Source organism: Cupressus sempervirens, chromosome 9 (genome assembly GCF_028749045.1).
Source record: "Cupressus sempervirens isolate cs-2001-9-10 chromosome 9, ASM2874904v1, whole genome shotgun sequence".
NCBI lineage: Eukaryota > Viridiplantae > Streptophyta > Pinopsida > Cupressales > Cupressaceae > Cupressus > Cupressus sempervirens.
In genome coordinates this window covers 356,608,959-356,631,329 of record NC_143126.1, presented here as the reverse complement: position 1 = coordinate 356,631,329, position 22,371 = coordinate 356,608,959, and the positions used below count along the sequence as shown (strand labels likewise).

Here is a 22,371-nt window from a genome sequence, read left to right as displayed (position 1 = left end):
TTAATCCAAATAAGATACTCATCATTTACAAAACCATTTCACACTTATTTTGTGCGGAAATGGACGCTATCATCAAGTCCCGAGTATAAAAATGCTATGATAATTATCATGTAACCGCATGGAATAGATTCATCATGGGCTCACCACTATGATAGTTCACCCTCTAAATGGTACCTCACCAAGGCACCAGGTCACACATTGCCTACTGATTTGACTCCGCATGTTTTAGACTACGCAATGCAACTCAAGCCTTTAGGGCCCGTTTGGCAATGGGAATACAAGCGGAATAGGCATATGTAAATTCTTTGTTTGGATGCACCAAATCGGAATTGGAATACGAAATAAAATAGGAATACATATTCCAATTTTGGCCCAAAAATGAGGTTTTGCAATTCCACCCAAATAGGTGGAATTGGAATACATATTCCTATTCCAGTTTTATTTATTTTAGAAAACATAAATTTTTGGGTTCGCGAATTCCCCATTAAATTCTGGCTGAACCAAACAGAGAATAGGAATATGTACCCCCATTTTCTATTCCAAAATAGCTATTCCTATTCTCCTATTCCTATTCCCGCAGCCAAACGGGCCCTTAAAGACAGGAACCAGAGTAAAATTTCCCAATATGGCAGGAATGATGTGTAGTACACAAATGAAGAGCTTGAAAAACAGCGAACACTATCACTGTAGATAGAATTCACTGAAATGGCCACTTAAAATGTTACAAATGATTGGTTTCAGCCCTCATTCTTGTTGAGGCAAGTCATCATTGCCTAAAAGGTTTACTGATCTATGGGCATCCCCAAATGGACCCTATGTGAACACTTGGCCTAGAACTCTCTCAATTTTCTCATTGTCCATGGAGACTCTCTGCAGTTTTCTGTTGCATTCTGTTTTTCGGTGGTTCTGTTTTGTTGGTTTTGCCAATTTTGGCTGTGGATCAGTTGTTTCTAATTAATTTAGGCAGAAAACAGGGTGCCGACCTTTAAAACCAAAAGCCCTGGAGGCAAAGAAACACAGGCCACTTACAGCATTACACAGACCGTTAATAGACCACTTACAGCATTACACAGGCCGTTAACAGACCACTTACAGCACTACCCAGGCCATCAACTGACCATTTACAGGCTGCAAACAGCTCACGTCAAGAGTGAGTTGTTTTACAATTTGAATCCCTTCGAAGCCTGGTTTTTACCATTTGATAAAAAAATATCAGATGAACTCTATGTTATCTCATGAATTAGCTACTTACAAATGGTTAATTTATATTCTACAACATAAATTGTTTCCCAGTACTAAATGCGCCATCCTAAAATTAGAAGTATCTCAAGAAAATAAAGCATTGTTTCACTACCTAAAAACATTTAAAATGCAGATTTATTTCTCTCGCTCACTATAAACTTTCACCACATTTCCAAAATTTATAGAACCCATTGACGAATTGATCTCCTGTTAAAATATCAAACAAGCACGAGAACTGCAAATTTAAGGTTCAGCTCACGAATCTACACAACTAGCAGCATATACAAAAGGATTATAATTTTAACAGCCACGGACTACAAAATTGAAGGGTTATCATTTCAATAGGCACAGATTACACAAGTGATAATCACGGTATGAATCTTTCTTCTAATTCGTTAGTTAAGAAGGATCCTGGGTGACAAATATTTTCCAGATTCTTCATTCCTAAATAGAGTGATGCATTGGTTTGAAGAAAAGAAGGCAACTAGCATATGTTACAGTTCTCCAAGCTATGATAGCTGAGCCTACAATTCAATAAAATGCTCTTAGAACATTCCAATCCTTATTCATAGACTAAAAATAGATGAAATAAAGCAACAAGTCAGTTGAACAATAAACGTTCGTGTCAATTCTTGAACTCCAATTATCTCAGAATATGAGCTCACAAAACAAAATTATATACTCAAAACATTTCAAATTTGCTCCTGAGACTCTTACTGACACATCTTGGTTTTCTGTATAATTACATCTTATCTGTTTTCACATTAACCTATCTTTTATTCAACTTTAGCCACCTCTGCGTGTAAAGAACTCTCCCCAACGTTGTCCCTCATAAACCTATAATTTCACAAGCATGCGATTATTATAAGTTTTGCAGCAGGTATGACAATCACAACCAGCCTATCAGAGAATGAGAGCAACATAGCCACTGACTGTACCTTACAAACTTATCTGGTGAAGATTGCAGGATGTAGATTGCCATGACAAGTGTTAAAAGGAAACCTGTTTCAAACATTATGGTCAAATATTAATATGTCATTGTTAAGAGAAGAATCTCCAATTTAACACCCTATCTGAATACCTGCTCCAAATAGCATGTAAAATCCTCCTGACACATCAATCTCCGATTTCTCCTCCCTACAATAAACAGCACAGAGTGATAAGACACATATTTAAACCAGTTACCAAATCATGTTGCATAAATAGAAATTTCATATATGATTTCAGATTTCAGAAAAAAAACAAAACATAGTTCACAGACTTGCACTTGGAAAGTACTCGGCAAGCCCAAATTTTCAACTCTGAAAAAAACTTGGCAAATACTTGACAAAAACTCAGCAAAACTAAGCAACTTTTAAAGTAGTTAAAAATTGACATCTTGAAAGATAAAATGCATGATTCTATAGCAAAAACACGTGAAAAATGCATTTTAACCAACTTTTTACCTATGTCAATAGTTTTACCACATTTTTTTCATCTAAAAAAATATGAGAGTTAAACTTGTAAAAACATGACCAGCAAAAAAAAAAGTACTCGGCAACTCAGAGAGTGCTTACAGAGTTTGCAAACTATGAATCAATGTGCCAGGGAACAATAGTAGTCGATGAATAACATTCTCAAATTTCTAAAAAGGTTACAGAGCTTCCATGCTTGCAATGGTAATACCAAAAACTAATGGACACCAACAATTTTCATTCTTGCATCAAGTCAAGCCATGAATTAAGAAAGGATCTCAGTACATAGTTTCAGACAGAATGGCTTTTGTTCCCTACCTCTGTATATCAGCTTTCCTGAATTTTACATTTCAAAAATTGTGATCTGTGTTGGTTTTAGATGTCAATGGAAACATTTAACAACGTACAAAAATCTACAATTGAGTCCATTCCATACTATTTTTATCCACTGCTTTCTTATAATTTGTCTGCCCAACCTCCAAGCAACCACCCATATTTTTGTGTCTCCCCAAATATCAAGAAATTATAACACTTGTATAAGAAAATCAAAATCCTAATGCAACAAGTAAATTTAAAAAGAGCCTAAATCACTTGACCCGCCAATAAAGTTGAAAAGGAACAGAAGTATGAGAAAGATAACAACCAGAAGTATCTGACAACTATACGTTTTGGCCAAGATTCTGGATCCCAAAAATCCTTCGCTATATCTTCATGAATTTCCGTATCTGTGTTAGATCAGAAATTTAAAATTGTAACTTCCCAAAGGCATTTTAAGTGAAGAGAACAAATACTGCAAAAAAATTTAAAAACAACTGCCCAGTCATATACAAATCCTTTAATGATATTCAAAGTTCAAACTCATCTGATACAACATGCTCTATATTGCACTAACATGCATCTATTCCCAGATCAGGACACAAATGAAACAATGAATAAATCTATAATATTAGCTGATATGCAACTTAAAACAACCAATAGACTAATAATACATATAGTCAGTGTTATCAGATTTCCACAGTCCATTAAAATTCATATAAGTATGCTTCTGGTTTTGATTGTGAGAACATTTTCTAGCATCAACGTTTCCGATCACTCCATGATCCATCAATTTGTATTTTTTGCATCTCTTGCATTCGCTTACGTCTTTGATGATGGATCACAGAGTACGTCTTTGATGATGGATCACAGAGTGTGATCCAAGCATTGATGCTAAAATTTGTTCACAACATCAAAACCAGAAGTGTACTCATATAATTATATATACTGTTGGCTTCTCAGTCTTGTCATTCTATCCCCTTGAATTTTAAGCAGCAAATTGAGTAGGAGATAAAGTAGAGTGGAGATCATAGACAATACAGGGATGTCCATTTGCATGGGATATGGGATCAGACAGGGAGGTGAGGTGGTAGGCAAGGACAGGAATAGGCCAGAATTCAGTGACAGTTTTTATATCATGTCCCACTTGTCAAATTAATAAATAATATTACTTAAGTTGGGCCAAATAATCTCTAATTTTAGGCAACTTAAAAATATTACTACAATTAAAAAGGAAAGATGTTTTCAAACACTAGTATTAGAATAGAAGTAGTTTAAAAGCTTAAAACAAAAAATAATTAGATTAAAAGAGAGTATTTTTAGAGGTAAATTTAGAACCCGAGACTTTGGAAAGGTATATCAAGGAGGTACCAAACTTTATTTGAGGATCATTCAAGCCACATTTGCATATTATTTACAGATTTGACAAATCGTAAGATGAAAAAACTTGGCATGTTCAAATTAAAGAGCACAAAAAATTCTTGAAATCGATCATATAGACAGAACCATGAAAACTCTCTTGAAATTTACCATATTGAATAAGGATGAAAACCCCTGTTAGCCATTTTGACTCATTCCAATTTGGGATCCAATCGTGCTAATTTGTTAAAGATTCAAAGATATTTTACAATCTATTATAATGCTGCTACAACAGCAATACAGTATTTGTCAATGATAGATCACAGAGTCTGATCCAAACATTGATGCTAAAATTTGTTCACAACATTAAAACCAAATAAGATAAGATAATATTGATGTCCAACAAGAGACCACAACACAGGTCTATGGGACCAAGAGCTTACAACCAAGAAGATAGCACCAAATGGTGCCGATAAAAGAGCAAGTACAAAACCTAAAATAGAAGATGAAGAGAGCAAGAGGCACCCCGAACAAGATTAGGTTTTAGGGATCCTTCCTCAAAGGGAAGGACAGCAATGAATGAGAAGGACAAGGGCGATCAGTGGCTCTGTTCTGTCGCTAAGTGTTGCAGGAGTGTCGTTGGTGAAGAGGAACACTACGAGGTTTCACTGATCTGGAGTGGCCGGTGTCAAGGAAACTATATGGTCGCTTCATACCCCTGGCAGGGGATGAGGGCGAGAAGGACATGATAAGCTGTACCTGGATCCGACCAGTGGGAAAAGATAGTTGCAAAGTGTGGTCACGAAGCTGTATGGCTTCATGAAGATAGAGCGCAAGTCAATGCTGATCTGTGTACTTGAAGAAGTCTAAGAGGGATCTGCACTCTCTAAACAAGCAATAGAATCTCCCTCTGATCTCATAGTATATGGGGCATCTGAAAAGGAAATGGGTCTCAGATTCTGCCTCCACCATGGTACAAAGTCTACAAACCCGATCCTCTCTATCAATATGGTGGTCGATTTAAATCTGGAGTCGATGAGAGCCCACCCTAAAGGAGCCAAGAGAGATATGTAGGGCATGGATCCACTGTCTATGTAAGTAGTCCAAGCACCAAATGATCTCGTCTCGAATATCCAAGAAGTGTTAAGTATAGAATGTCATCCTTGAGCGTAAACCCCCCGAAGGATCGACCCAAGTTCGGAAAATATATTGTCTGTAGATGTCAAGTCTGACATATTTGTTCAACTCTTGTCGAGAGGGGAGGAGGTGAGCCAAAGCGTCCAGTGAAAAATGGTAGAGAGGGAGACGGTTGATGTCTATCCTGATCGATCTCAGTAGAATAGTAGCCTGAGTGTACCAACAACAGGCCCTAGAGGCTGGATCGGAGTCTGTAATAGCAACTAAAAAGCAATATGCCCAATGAGGATATCAATGTTGGCCTTTAGCAGAGTCTGCAAAGCCACATAGATGATGGAGGAACCAAAGCAGGTCAAAAATGACCGCCAATCTGAAAGGGTGGGCACCAAACTCAGCCAAAATAACATTGTGGGGGAGGGATGGATCTCTGGCATCTAATAATCCAATAGAGGAGCAAAATCTAGATACGCTTAATCAAGGCCCAATCTGAGTCCAAAAGAGAAGGCCCCCATACCACCAAACCATAGAGCACTCTGGGTCTGACTAAGGAATCCAGGAGGGATAACTTAGTTGAGGTGTCCCGGAAGTGATGTGTAAAGCACTGTCTCTCAAGCATGGCAAGGGAACCCAATGCTTTGCAAATCCGAGGCTGAATGGCTGGTCGGAAGTTGAAACGAGGCCCAGAAAAACTCAACCCCAAGGTATGTGTAAGATGAAGCAATCTCAACTTCCCAACCCTGGAAGTGGAAATGGAGATGTGAGGTCTTCAGGCCGTTGAAGACCATAACATGGGTCTTCTCAAGGTTCAAAACCATCTCAAGTCACAAAAAGATGCAAGTCTATCAAGGAGCCTTTGAAGCCACTCAAGAGAAGAAACTAAAAGAGCCACATCATCAGCAAAAAGGAGAACAGAGATCAATACCTGGTGTAGATGGCAACCCCAAGGAAGAGGAATCACAAAGAAAGGTCTCGAGCTCGTCAATGTAGATCTCGAACAAGGTGGGTGAGAGTGGGCAACTCTACTTCACCCCAATGGTACTTTGGATAGGATCAGAGAAGCCCTCAGGGATCCTGAGTCTACCAATCACCTTCTCGTATAAACTCATGATTGCTATCAATAAGATCTCAGAAATACCAATATCTCTAAGCCTCTAAAAAAGGGCCGCACGAGTGGAGTTGAAAATCTTACGAAAGTCCACGAAACAGCAGTAGACTTTCGTCTTGTGGTGGCAGGCCTCCTCGATAACAGCTTACAGTGTGAGAATATGGTCCATGGTTTGGTAGTCTACCCGAAAACCTGCTTGACCCTTGGCCCTAATACGGAAGTAATTGGTAAATACTTGCTTGTTATTAACAAAGACCAAAAGGTCAATTTACACAAAAGAATAAAGCGATGTTTCGCTAGGAAACTATCAAAAAGAATAGAAATATTCTATTCTAACAAATAAAGCTAAAAAAGCGAAAGCTAACTAAAGCTAACTAGATATTTACAATTGATAACCACTAACTAATAATAGACGACTTATCTATTATTGTAATAATCTCCCTTAATGGTTAATCTATCTAGAACACCAAGCTGTCCTCTGAATTTGACAAACTTATCGAGACCAAGAGGCTTGGTGAGAATGTCTGCAGTCTGATCAGTGGTAGGAACATACTACAAATCTATAGTCCCATCTTCAACTAGTTTTCGTATGTAATGACAGTGAACATCCACATGCTTGGTTCATTCATGGAAGACTGGATTTTGTGCTAACTTGATAACGCCTTCGTTATCAACAAAAAAAGTAGTTGATCCTGCTGGTGACATCTGCATATCCCCAGCATCTAACGAAGCCAAACAGCTTCACATCTTGCCTTAACAATCCCTCTGTAGAGGAGAGAGAAACTACCTGCTGCTTCTTACTAGTCCATGTGACTGCACTGAATCCCAAACTAAGCACATATCCAGATGTTGACTTTTTATCATCAATAGAGCCTGCCCAATTTGAATCTGTGAACCCACTGAGTTTAGGAATAGAACTTCGAGAGTACAAAAGTCCATAATCTGAAGTGCCCTTCACATAACGAAGCACATGCTTTGCTGCCATCCAATGATTAGCCTTAGGAGTTGTCATAAAGCGTGAAATATAGCTAACTACGAAGCTAATATCAGGCGTAGTAGCAAAGAGGTAGATGAGGCTGCCTACTAGTTGCCTGTATGTAGTATCATCAACGGAAGGAGAATCAGACTTTTCTGATAACTTGAGAACTTTCTCCATAGGTGTAGATGCAGGTTTGCAATCCTGCATATGGAATTTGTCTAACAGGGCCCTACCATATTTGGGCTGAGAAAAGAAATATACCAGAAGACTGTTGCCAAACTTCAACACCTAGGCAATAATGCATGAGCCCAAGTTCAGTCATATCAAAAGGCATATAATTTTGTTTGATTCCCTAAATCAAAAATGTTGAACTGCCAGTGATGATAAAATCATCCACATTAATAACCAGAAGGATGATGTCACTGTCAATAGTCTTGATGTACAAATTTGAGTCTGAAGAACTCCTTTTGAAGCCTTTGATCACTGAGGTACTTATCAATTTTTATGTACCATGCCCAAGGGGCCTGCTTCAAGCCATAGAGAGCTTTTACCAATCTGAGAACCTGATGCTCTTTACCAACAACCTTGAAACCAAGAGGCTGCATCATGTAGACCTCTTCATGGAGATCACCATTGAGGAAAGCACTCTTGACGTCCATCTAATGGACCTTACAGCCAAACTGTGCTACTATGGCTAGGACTAATCTAATGGTGCTCATCTTTGCAATAGGAGCAAAGGTCTCCTCATAATCAATGCCCCGACACTAAGAAAAGCCCTTCGCCACTAAACGAGCTTTGTACTTACCAAAATACCATCCGATTTGTATTTGATATTGTAGATCCATTTGCAGCCAACAAGTTTCTTCCGTGGTGGAACATCAAAAAGGACCCAAGTGTTGTTCTTCAGCAGGCTCTGGTGTTCAAATGTCATGGCTTGTTCCCACTCTGGAATTCCTTTAGCCTCGAAATATGTTTGAGGTTCAAACAACTGTGAATGTTGGCCATGAGAGCAAAGTTAACAGAATCTGTAGTTTTGCTCTTTTTCTGAGCAGTTTTCCCAACAATGAGCTCATCATCACGAAGATTAGCAAGTGTCTTAGCCCACCACTTAGGCTGAATAGGAGAATGACCAACATTAGTATCAGGAGATACTTGGTCAGCAGGATCTTCATCAGAAGAATCTGAATCAAACTCAGGTGAAGCATCTACAAAGCAAGGTGATCCTGCAAGAGAAGCCTAAGGTGTCTGTACAGGTATCACTGGTATAACCTAGCTGCAGGAACTATTGGAGCCCTCGCATCAGGTGGACCTAATGGAAGCCGAACTCCTAAATCATGAGCCATGAATGGTCCTCGTTGCTCATCAAAGACTACATCTCGACTATAGATGAGACGAGATGTCTCAACATTGATCAGGCGATAGACTTTGCGAAGACTACTATATCCAGCAAGCATGAGTTTCTAACTCTTGGCATCCAACTTGGTGCGTGACGCATCAGGGATCCAAAAAAAAGCAATGGAACCAAAAACCTTCAAATGACTAATTCTGGGCTTGCGACCTGACCAAGCCTCCTCTAGAGTTTTACCTTTGACCACCACTGTGGGTGACCAATTCAACAGATAAACTGCAGTGTTACCTGCTTCGAAACATGTCTATGTTTGAGCATGGAACAAGCCATCTCGATGATTGTCCTCTTCCAACATTCAACTACACTGTTCTGTTGTGGTGTGTGGGGTGTGGTTAACTGGTGTTTGATGCCATGTGTATCCAAGAAGCTGGAGAAAACATTAGATCAAAATCCCCCCCATTGTCTGATCTAAGAGTAATAATAGATTTCCCAAACTCTTTTTCAACTAAAGGTTTAAACTTCTGAATTAAAGGAAATGCATCTGATTTCTTTTTAAGGAAATACACCCACATTTTTCTACTGAAATCATCAACAAACAACAAAAAATACCTAGACCCAAGAACAAAAGGAGTGGCCATAGGGCTGCAAATATCGGCATGTACAAGCTGAAGTACCTAAGAAGCACACCATGAGTCACCACTAGTGAAAGGTGTGCTATGTTGCTTCCCAGCATGGCATGCATCACAAACTCCAAGGTGTTGAGTCTGAATTTCTGGCAATCCAAAAACAAGCTCATCTCGAGAGCGCTGTGAGAGATAATGCACAGTTAAGTGCCCATATCGCTGATGCCGAAGTGTGCTGATAGAAGATCGCCGAGCAACCATAGCTAAGTCCTGAGAATCACCATAATCAGTAAGTCTGAAAAGACCACGATCCTCAAGACCCACTGCAACAATAGACTTAGTTGCCTAATCAGTGATGGTGCATTGATGTGAACTGAAGGTGACTGCCAAGTGTGGAGAATATCGCAACAATTGACTGACTAAGAGTAGATTTAGTTCCATCCCTAGAATGTAGTACACATCAAGGAATATGAGATTCCTCCCAACAGACTGAATCTAAATGTTGCCTTTACTGACAACCGTGTACTCTTCTCTGCCACCAAAAATAACAGTCTGAATAAGGCTAGTAGTCAGTAAACCAGTCTCTGCAGTAAGTGAAATGACGAGGCACCTAAATCAATGTACCAAGTAGACCACTTCACATGATCTGCAGGGCTTTTAGCCATTAAGGCGTAAAAGGCAAATTTTGCCTACTCCGTGTGCTCTGCAGTGTTCGCTTTGGGCTGCAAACCTGATTGCTTAGACTATACGGCTAAGCATTTTCGACATTCAACCTTCATGTGTCCAAACTTGTGGCAGTAGCTGCATTGAATGTTCTTCTTTCTGGAACCATCTGATGCTAGAGCAGAAGACTTTTGCTGAGATGGCTGCTGAAACTTGCCCTTATCCTTCTGAAAGGATTCTGCAGCAAAGGCTTGCTCGGTGGAGGTGGAACTGGAGTTGCTACCGAACTATTGTTTCCACCGACCTTGTTAAAGCAGCAATGTGTAGAGATCAATGAACTTCAAATCAACACCAAAAGATGTGATGTTGAGTCTCGATAAAATGCTCATAGGATTTTGGTAAACTTCGAGAGTAATAACCACAATATCCTCATCCTCCATCTTGCGACTGATGGCAAGTAACTGATGACGGATTTCCTAAATCCGATTCAGGTGCCCGGAGTGAGGTGCGCTCATCCATGACAATAGAAAACAAAGTGTTTTTCAGAAAGAAGGCTCTACTTTTGTCAAAAGTCTCATGAAGACCTTTGAGATGTGTCCAGATCTCGGCAATTGTCTTGCCAGATGGAATCTGAGAAAGCTGATCATCAGCCACGAATAATTTGTGAAGCATCACTACCTCTTGATTATTCAGATCCCACGTATCTTGATTAGGACCCGGAGAAGTCAAATGCTTCGTAACACCCAGAACAAGTTGGTCAGTGTTCTGATATTCAAAAATTGCGATGATCCGCTACTTCCAAGTGCCATAATTTCGACCATTGAATTTTAAGTTATGCTCGAGCAAAATGTTTGTCGGAGATGCCATGGCATGTTTTTCAATGAAAAACTATGAAAGTCTGTGAAGGCACGTTCTTCGAGAGAAAAAATGAAAGACCCAAAAAAGTCGAAGTGACCTAGAAGAGAGCTCGAAAGACCCAAAAGGAATATGCTATCATTTTTTGGATCCGCTAGCTCGAAAATTGAGGCACAAAAATCGAGGCACCCAGGAAAAACGGACAACCCAATTGAGCTCTCGAGAAACCCACCAAGAATCTAAAATCAAAAAAATTTTGGACCCAAAAATTAGGGTTTCAAGAAAAAACCCTAGCCAGCGGCCAATGAAGGTTTTGAGTGCAAAAAAATGGCGATTTCATGGATAAAAAAGGTCAATTTTTGCACAGATCGTGATTTGCAGGTAGAGATGAGGCTGGAGAGTTGAGTTTGGCCTCCGAAAAATGGCAATTTGACCCAAGAATCCTTCAAAATGGACACGCAAATGGGGGCGAAATTGCTGCAAAACAGACCCGATTTGCAGATTTATGCCAGACGTAAGCTGCAACAGATATCAAACACGGGTTGCAGGGTGAAGGCATAGTTTCGACCAATCATGAGCAAGTAAAAAATGAGCATGATTTGCAAATAAATTGCGCATTGGAAAAAAACACAGGTTCTATTCTCTCCAAATCGTGATTTGCACAAAGGTTTCAAACCCGAGTTTAGGCTGATTCGAATTTCTCCAGGCAGAAAACCCTAGGCAAGTTTTAGATAAATTAACTGAAAAATTTAAACAAATAATTTCAAGAAGAAATTATAAATTGTTCCGAAAAAATTAACGTATTAGCTCTAATACCATATTATGTAAGTAATTGGTAAAATACTAAAAATACTTGCTTGTTATTAACAAAGACCAGATGGTCAATCGATACAAAAGAATGAGACAATGTTTCCTTAGGAAACAATCATTAATAATAAAAACATCCTATTCTAAAGAAAACAAAAAAGGAAAGCAAACTAAAGCTAATTAGATATTTACAATAGATAACCATTAACTAATAATAGACAAATTATCTATTATTGTAATAGAAAACCCCTGTTACCCATTTTGACAAATTCCAATTTGGGATCCAATTGTGTTAATTTGTTAAAGACTCAAAGATATTTTACAATCTACTATAATGCTGCTACAGCTGCAATACAGTATGTCACTGATTTTTTTTCAGGTTTTATGCAAGATTCCAGCAATAGGCCAATTCTGATTTGCAAGAAAATTTCGGAATTTTGTTGCCCTATCATATCTGAAGATTTCTTGATTTTCAGAATTTTGGGAGTGTCATGTGCAGAAAAAGGCACTGGATCTGAATAGTACAGGTCTATGATAGTCAACCATAGACAATAACTCATCACACAGGAAGAAACAGCAGCTTAAAACTGGCGTAGTAACGAAGAAATGCAGCTGTGGGCCAGACTCCTTGGGAAAACACCAACAATTTTTCCATTAAAAAATCAATTAAATATTTTCTGGAAAAAATTCCAGGTATAAAAACCTTCAAAAACACCATCAAACCACTCCAATATCACATTATTATAAATCAATAAATACAATAGAGACAAAAGTCTCTATTTATAAGAGATTACAAGAGGATGTTTCAAAACAAAACGCCAGTTTTACCTAGGGACACGTCCCCAGTATTTTTTGGTCGTCCCCATCCCAGAAACGTCCCAAAGACTCGGGCACAGTTAGGGGATTTTGACTTCGACTTCTAGAACAACTTCGGCTTTGACTCTCAAAGTAATACAAATTTGGCATATGAATTCTGCTAATTCTTATATTTTTAGTTTCTATTATGTTTAACTGCATGCACTATCCATGTTTTCATATGAATATTCTTAACTTCTCTATATATTTTAACTTTCCCTATTGTTACATATCTGTCCCCAAAATTGGCAAAAAAAAATTGTTGCCATGAAACCTTGTCCCCCTGTCATACCCATCCCAGAAACTTGGGATAATACTGCAAAACACTCATTAAAAAAATGTGGAAAAGTAAACTTTCTGAACAAAATAAGATGACTGTCATAGAAATATTACAATATTTTAATGAGTACCAACATTGAGGGGATATGTTTGACAATATACTGCAGCTTCCACCCTTATTCCAGCAGATCTGTATTGTTTTGAGCCTGATTACAGCCTTTCCTAACATTGTACAGAAGCCATACCAGTCAACAACCTCTATTTGCTGTTTACAAACATTGCACGATCTGATCTAAATCTACATTTAATCTTTTCAACTGGCTCTACAACATTTGAAGTGTCATTTTATATTATAAATTTGGATACATACTTTCCAGCATCCTCGTTCATTCTTTTTAGTTACTATATTGTTCAAATAATATCAAACTGGAAGATTTTTTGGCTGCTTGAATTCAGAATTGGCTTATAGAATTCTTATAACATTTTAAATCAGCAAAGATTGGTGTTGGTTATTGCAATTGTGGATAGATATCAGTAATTTATGGATCTTAAAAAGTGTGGTCGGAATCTATACTTGTTCTTTGCATTAATTTCCTTCTTTAAAAAAATCAGAAAATAAATAAAATACAAAAGGGGGCTACATTTTAACATCTCCAAGCAGGGCCTTGCCAATGACGAAAGTTATGGAGGTGAAATTTACAAAATTTGGTGAGCATCAAAGAACTATTTCAATGCAATTGATATTGGACTATATGCCAGTTCTGGTTCAGATCCTGGTTCAGGTTAATGGATTTAGTTTGTAAATATGGTATTAAGGATTTCCTTTGGACCCTGTGATCAATCCTAATAAATGTCTTGAGTCAGATTCCAGATGAACTGAAATTTTTCTGTGATGTTACTCCACATATTTGATTTTTACTCCTTGCGTCTTGAAGCATTAGTGGGAGTTATTAAAATTGATGAAATGAGGTCTTCACCGCCCCAATCACTACAAGAGTTTCAATTTCTTTAAAATCTGCATCTTGCTCTAATTCAATTTGTTTTGGAGCTCAACGTTTCTCTGGTTAGTTGTAAAATTATTGGCCTTAGTGGGTTGAGTTCTTGTTTGCTAGGACAAAAAACATGTCCATGAAAGGAAAAACTATCTCACTTAAGAAGGTTTAAGCTACTTTTATGTCTAAAGATGTTGGGGAATCAAACTCCCCTTCTCTGAATTTGGACTTAAATAATAATAAATATGTCAATAGTATGCCAAATCAATTGCAGGTAGTTAGAGCCACTGGAATCCTAGCACAGGAGTAGTAAGAGGTTAATCATGCTGATGATGCAAATAAAGTTGATTATTCCCCTTTCTTTATGATTCCTTCTCATGAGAGTGCCCTTCTTTCACATTCCTCCCCCTCAATCGTGTGTTTAGATTTGACCTCCTTCCTTAAGCCTGGCACACACTCTGGACTTGATCTTGCCTCTCAGACTTACTCCATTGAGTCAGAAAGAACTCCTCCTCTGAGAGGCAAAATGTTCCTAGCGATTACGATCATATTGTTTCTAGAGGGCATAGTCCTGTGGCTTGTAGAAACAGTGAGATCCATAATAGTAGAAGCTTAGAGAATAATTTGAACTTGGGTAGATGGCAGAGTGGTTTGTCCAAAGGAGTTAAAAGGAGAGATTATGAGCTTACCTTTTGTTTTGAAATATTGTAAAATGGTAGTTAGAGTTAACCCCTCTTCCCTGAGTAGCTGCCTCATTTACAAGTACTGTATGAAGGTTATCAATTTAGAATGTAAAGGGATGTAAGCCCAAGGTAGAAAATTTGTAATAAGGTCTTTTTTATTACTCCAGTTTGCAAGAAGTTCAATAAGTGGTATTTGGGTTGTCTCATGCATTGGTGTTATCTGGCCTGTTGTTCTTTGTTTCTCTAATAAGCATGAAAAAAAGCAAAGTGGAGATTTTATCTTGCTTGCAGCTTAACCCACATTGAATTAAATTTGTTATTGAGGTGCGTACTTTTCCTTGTGATAGGGTTGTTTGGGTACTGGTATATTCACAAGGAAAGACTTTTGGTATTTGCTCAGTTAAAGCGTATGATGATTATAAAGAGAGATCTGATTAGTGAAATTAAAGAACTCTACATATTAAGGAGATCCCTTGGTTCATATGGGATGACTTTGATATAGTGGACAGTAAAGAGGATAATTTGAATGGTTGCATATTGGACTAGAAAGGTATGAACTGGTTTTTTTATCTAAGTGTAAAAGGAAAAGGAATGTATAGCAAAAGGGATTTGGTTTAACTGGTTGTCCATGCTCAAGTTGGTTGTCCATGCTCGAGAAGTCCATGCTTTACTTAGCTGTTCACATACTTGAAATTAAAAATCTGTATACAAAACAAACTCCTTAAGCAATGTGTAATGCCTCTACCTCTTAAATGTATTAAGTAGGATGACATTGTTGTTGAAGACCATGGAGACTGAGGTGCTCAAACATCAATTGAGATGTGATCAGAATTATCAGGGGTAGAGGGATGTGGTGAGGTCTAGATTGAATTAGTTAAGAATGGATGATATAGGCATCTTCAACTTTTAAAAAATCAATCATTCAAGGAGAAAATCTCAGCAATTAGAGTTTGGGAGTGTCCTGTTGTAAGAGGATTCCCGAATTCAATGTGCCTTTCAGTCTTCTTATGGAGATCTGCTTACTTCTTTTTTCTTTAGGAAAGGATGTGATCATGACCAGGAACATTCTCTAAGGTGGTGCCATGTAAGTTGAACGCTACATTAGTCAGTCAGTTGGATGGAGAGATATCTTTAGATAATATCTGAAAGCTTATTGACTCTTTAGTTAATGAGAAAGTCAAAGATGATGAAATTGATGGCCTTCTAGCTGAATCCTATAAGACAAACACAGATAGGGTTGCTCTGATGCTCTTGGATGTGTCTATACAGAAACCTTTGTTGGGGGCCTTTTGGGAATTTGATAGGTGTTATCAAACTTACGTCTAAGGAAGTTGATGTCACTCAAATTGAAATTAAAGGTTAATAACAGTAATAAATCTATATTAACAAATTTTGCCAAATCCTTAACTATGAGATTGAAGAAAATTTTGCCTCTAATTATTTTTCCTTCTCAAAATGATTTTATAGAGGGTAAGTATATCTTGAACAATCTTCTGACTTGCTGGGAGGGGATGCATTGGGCTAACAAGCATGGTCAAAATATTGATATGGCCTTTTGTATTTTGAAAAAACCTATGACAGAATTTAATGGCCAGTTCTCTTGTTAGTTTTGAGAGCTCTATGATTTGGTGATACTTTTTATATATTTGTAAGGTGTTATTTAAATATGCCTCTACTTAGGTCAGTGCTAATTGTTAAAGTAATAGCTTCGATTGGATCTGATATCAGTATATGGAACATACATATACATATGTATATGTATATACATGCATATGTAAATGCATATACATACATATATGTATATGTTTGATTTACTTCACATGCTGATATCTCATGCTATTCAATACTTAATGATCATGCTCTGATCAGGTAGTATATATTAATATCTAAGTTACCAATTAGTCCTGGCCAAGGGTGGATGTGGAAGCTGGTGCGTGCAGATGCCTGGTGCGTCTGGAAGCCATGTGGATGTTGACAGGATGCGTGCAGGGTGGAACGACTGTTTAACTACTCTGTTTTATGTTCTGATCAACACAATGGAGGTGATAAGACATTTTGCACAGTATGGTAGTCTAAATCCCAATGCATGTAATCAAGCAATGGACTACATCATACGCCTCCCACTCAAAATCCCACTGAAATCAACTGTGATTGTGACGCATCTCCAGATTGGTCGCGCTCAAAGATTCCTACTGAAATCAGGGGATCATAATCATGAGTACTCACAATGTTATCAGACAGTGTTGGTTCTGCATACACATCTCCAGATTGGTCAATATATCTGCTAACATTTATATCTTGAGTTATGTCTTCTATTGTCATTTCCCATTTGTTAACGCATTTTCTAAAACTTGAACCAAAGTTACTCAGCAAGTCTTTGGTCAATATATAGTTTCTAAGTACTCATTTTTTTGGGTGTGAGGAATCAACTTTACCCAACCAGGATAGGTTTAGCGCATTCTTCCAAATGATAGAGATATATTTACAATTGTTTTAGTTTTTAAATAAAATTTTACTTAAAATATTAATAATATTTAACAATATTATAATATATGTGTAATATTTAGTAGTATTATATATATAGTAATATTTACGAATCTTATATATATAGACACATCCATACGCATCCACATCCTCACACAAATAAAAATCACACTTCCCTTATCCGCTTATCACATCTGCTTCTGAATCCACATCTGAATCGATAACTTAGATTGATATATATGCTGTGATAGTTCCTCTCATCGATTCATGACATTAATGATAATAAACATATCATGAAAAACTACATTAAGTTGATGTCGTGGAGTGTGTCAAAGGTCATGATACTTGTCATGATGGACTACATTAAGTGATTGTCCTTGAGATCATGACTATTATCTAATAGACTACATTCACTTGTCCCAGAATGTCGAAGATCAAATAAACACATCTTTCCAGGATATAACATATTCTTTTGGTAGGCATCTAGGATTTGATGCTAGTGCACATACCAAAATAATATAATTATGATGAATAGTATATGATTGATATTTCTTGTTAAATCATACTTCGGATTATATTGAAAGATAACATCTAAGTTGGTTGATATATGTCAATATCCTTATTTATGCCATTCCAGGAATATCATGCTGAGATGATATCTCTGGATAGCATAATGTGTTCTACAACACTAATGTGTTCTATAACAATCCTCCCTGGCTAAGAGGGAGTGTTAAGGTTGTAGCTTCAGTCAGATTGAATCGACCTGAAGATAAATCTTTTATGGTTATTGGTAAATCATCATTTAGAAAATACTCTTACATCTACTTATATTATTATATATTTAATATTATTTTATAAATATGTGTATGTGTGTTAATATATTATTTAATGAGAATTAACCATAGAGACATGTCTCTTCATGTCTCCTCTTATAAAGTCATTCACATCTGCATTTGGAACACATCAATACAATGGCAATGTTATTACAATTGCAGAAGTAATGCTTGTTACTCAACATGGTATCAAAGCCAGGTTACAAATGTAAGAAAGATTCATAACAAGAAGGAAATCCAAACTCCGACAAAAGCAGAAACAAAGCATGCCCACACACAAACAGAACTTGTTATTAACCATGGATAGATAAATTTTAGTAATAAACTGCATTAAAGATGTTGCACATGGTTACCTATAGCCACTAATATGACCATTTTATTTGATATGGGATATGCTAGGCACGAACAATGAAGAAATAAAATCATAAATTGATATAGCTGTGAACGAATAAATCTGAGATGAGACTATCATGAAGAATTAGAGATACGTAATGGAAGAATATGCATATATTCCCATGTCTGTATGATTTAGTTCATATCTGCAGAGGGTAACGAAAAGCAATAGAGTTGGACTCGAAATAACATGAAGCACAAGATGTTTGTGGGTTTCCTGTCAACAGCCAGTAGAGAGATAACCAATTCATTTAAACATGTCTTCTACATTAAAGATTACGGCTACATAAAGATAGCAAATTCATCATAAGTATGATCATGATTGCGATGAGTAGATCACAGATGCAAAGATACAGTAACCACTGTTCATGTCAAGCACACAATATAGAAGCCCGTCAATTAATGGAATTTGGAGTCGAGTTTTCCTGAACAAAAAGATGTTTGTAGGTGGAAGCGGATATATCTGAAACAATAGCATCCAAGCAACGCAAGTAACCATCCATTGTGCAAATTGATATCTATCAAGGAATCATTGTCGTACTCTAATTACATATAGCAGCAGATAGTAAATGTTAATATGCACGTTAATATGGAAGATACGATTCAAAGGGCCATGCAATAATAAACAATTTAAGTAGTGGATTCTAAATCAGAAACCATAGGACATGACGGCGTTATGAACATCTGCAATGAACACTCGATGAGGCAAACAGGTTTATATACTGCACCAATAGTATGAAGTCAATTGCAGCGACTAAGAAAGACCAAATGAGCAATAGCCAAAGTATGAATATACCTGAGAATTTGATAAGGACAAGTTTGAAAGGGCAGCGATAACAATTTTTGAAGGCCCAACAAAATAAATAAGGTAATAAGCAATTAACGGCATACTGCGATCTCAGTCCAGGTAAATAAAAAAGAAGAAAAGCGATTCATTTAGCAGACTATATTAGTAGCGACTTCACGTCAAATCTTATAATTTAAACCATCAAGGTTGGGAGAATCATTTAAGTATAAGGACGTAAACCAGAGAAGTGGCCATCCTTTTAACTTAATATACAAGAATAATTTGAGAAAGTACGTTATTGAGCTTCAATTGCTGCTGGATCTCGATGAGTTGTAATAGAACTTAGATATATTCCTAGAATGGCTTATGATTCTCCAATGGGTACCAAATAAGAGAGTATAGGAACAAGATGGAGTGATGACAACCATACAGAATGATAGAGAATGTTGATAGTATGAGTATCAAAACCTGAGAAAACCAACAGTGGAGCCCTTACGTTATACATAATAGTTTCTAAGTAAATGTTATTGTTATCGTGTGAAGGAATGAGACTACACAGCGAAGAGAATAAGGAAAACAAATAACAGATGTATAAAGCACCTTGATACTGTCACAGTTTGAACTTTGAAATTTTATTTTAACTTCAAGTACAAAATTACTTTGAACGAAAGAAATAATAAAGAAATGGCAGAGCGAGGGTCTGGAACAGATGCGCCTGGACTTGTACAGAGTGTGTGGACATAGTAAAGCTTAGCATTTCCATCCAGCGGGTTTAGCAATCAACTGCCACCATGGCAAGTATGAGAGAAGATACATTTAAATTAAATTTGCACCCTGAGAACAAAATGAAGCAAAATGAAGCAATGAAGTATTGGCTTGACTTGAAATAGGAGGTGCATGCATGGCATAAGGTTTTCGGAGTCTTCGGTGTATAAAAGTTACTATTAGTAGTGAAACTTTTGGAGAAACAAGATTATCGTGTCCTGTGTAAGGAGTACCACAGTAAATAAAATCCAGAGATAGTTTTGTTGGACTGTTTTCATAAAATCTTTACTTGAAATTTTGTGAATCGTTTCTTTTGCGACTTCCATACTCATGCAGTGAGGAACACTACACATGATCACTGTTCATATCAGTTGGCAAGAGAACTTGGGCCATGTTGTTCACAAATTGTTGTAGAAGAAATTCTAATGCTGCTAACTATTGTAGTTGAATCTCCATATTCCTGTGATGAGGGGGTCATCAATTGTAAGCTTATGAACAAGTGAAAAGTGTAATCCTGAGCAATGATGAGACATGAGACTGCAGTGGATCTTATGGGTCAATGATATAGACATTAGTTTTGAGTGCTCTATGATTTGGTGATATATTTATATATTTGTAAGGTTTTATTTAAGTATGCCTCTACTTAGGTCAGTGCTAATGAGGGGTTATCTGACCCCTTACCCTACAGAGATATATTAGACAGAGTTCGCCCTTGCTCTAGCTCCATTCCTTATTATTGTCAATGTTATTCAATGTCTGCTTAGAGATTATTACTTAGAAATTATGATTTGAAACCTCTTGAATGATGTTTGGTACTCACCAATGAAGGGAGTAAGTGAAATTAGATTGTTGATGGCACTGCCATACTCCAATGTTAGGTAAAAAGATTTCGAAAATTTTGACAAAAAATTGACTATTTCTTGTCTTGCCTCTAGTTCTAAAAATGCCAGTGCACAAGACTACTTTCCTTTTTCAGGGATAAAAGCATGGAGGTCCCTCTAAGATGGATGGATATCTTGAGATCCCCTTTATCCTACTCCCATCTTTTAAGGAGATGAGTGACTAGTTGATGGGTAAAGTTGGCAATAAAGTTTCTAAATCACAAGGTATCATCCTCTCGCTAGCAAGCAGTTTACGGGTTTGTCAAAGAGTCACAACTGTTCAAATTTCTTTTCTTGCTTCCATCACATTATCCAAATGAGCAAGCACATTCTAGCTTGTGGTCAAATTGGTGGTACAGAACTTAACTATCTATTTTTGCAAGGGGTCTCTGACTCTGTATAGTTATTAAGTGGCTCACAAAGGCTTGGATTAGTGATGAGCCTTGGTAGGTGCTTATCAGATATCATATTATCTAGTGTTCTGAACAGGAAATTTGTTTCAAGTGGCTTTAAGCCCTTGGACATTTCTTGGCTCCTTCAAATCCAGACCATATGGCTCACCACATTTTGCTTTGTTTGGAAGGTTTAGGAGTTGCTAGAGGGTTCATTGGAGTAAGTCTTGACCATGTTCTTTCCTATGTAAATTATGATGTTTTTAGTTCAGACGCTTCTTGAGGTTCTTCTTTTGTAAGTTCCATCCTAGGCTTTCTTATATTTTTCCGTTGAACATTGCTGGTTAAATATTTTGCAATTGACTTTATGCCAACCAATACAAAATAGTAACTTTTAGCTGCAGTATGTGAGATAAAGTCTCTCCTCCAGAAAAGGGGAGGCACCCTTCTTAGTGCCATTGTAAACCAACTATACACTTAACCAAGAGACTAAAATCAGGGTGAGACAATAAATCACTTCCTCTTTCTTCAGGAAGAATATTCACTCAATTACAATAGCTCATTTCTACTCAACTCCACTAAAAAGTATGAATTGCAGCAATAATCCCATATACATATGATTAGACAAAAAAGAACCATAACCATACCAGAAAACTAACTAATTAAGAATTTATACACAAGCACAAAAGCTTAACTTTTCCACAATGATTTGATAACAAGATCACAATACATGTCAGCACAAAATCTTTCTAATATATTGTAAGTTTATAGCACATAAAGCCAAGAAAGATTGTAGCACAAAGCCACTGGCTCTTTCCTAACCTCGCTAATTGCTATTGCTTAAACTTGAAGTTGCGGCTTGAAGTCTGCAAATTTTTAATTTAAATTCCTTTAACCTACCACAACAATATCTCATTACTTCAAATCAACATAAGCTTATGTTACCACAATGACGAAAGAACACTATGATCACATCAGATGGTGCTTCAACTCAAAGATTGAATACACAATTGCTCCTTTATTAACTTGAAAAATCTGATTTGCAATGTAAAATCACAGTTTTATATTGCAGCACAATTTTGACAATATTTAGGTTGCTTGAATGAAGGATGATTGTTTACAATTAGCTCTCTCATATTT

At 37.1% G+C, this 22,371-nt stretch overlaps 1 protein-coding gene across 1 annotated transcript in view; it reads right to left on the bottom strand.

Moving 5' to 3' along the window:
• Positions 1–1,606: 1,606 nt before the first annotated feature.
• Positions 1,607–22,371, bottom strand: part of NPU (ATP-dependent helicase/deoxyribonuclease subunit B) — a 72,192-nt gene continuing 51,427 nt past the window's right edge. Inside the window, exons 6-9 of the mRNA XM_089800095.1 lie at positions 3,340–3,421; positions 2,324–2,379; positions 2,181–2,244; positions 1,607–2,079 (exon numbers count right to left, since the gene is read on the bottom strand). Coding sequence (XP_089656221.1) covers positions 2,019–2,079; positions 2,181–2,244; positions 2,324–2,379; positions 3,340–3,421 — 263 coding nt within the window. The 3' untranslated portion in view covers positions 1,607–2,018. The remainder of the gene's footprint in view (positions 2,080–2,180; positions 2,245–2,323; positions 2,380–3,339; positions 3,422–22,371) is intronic.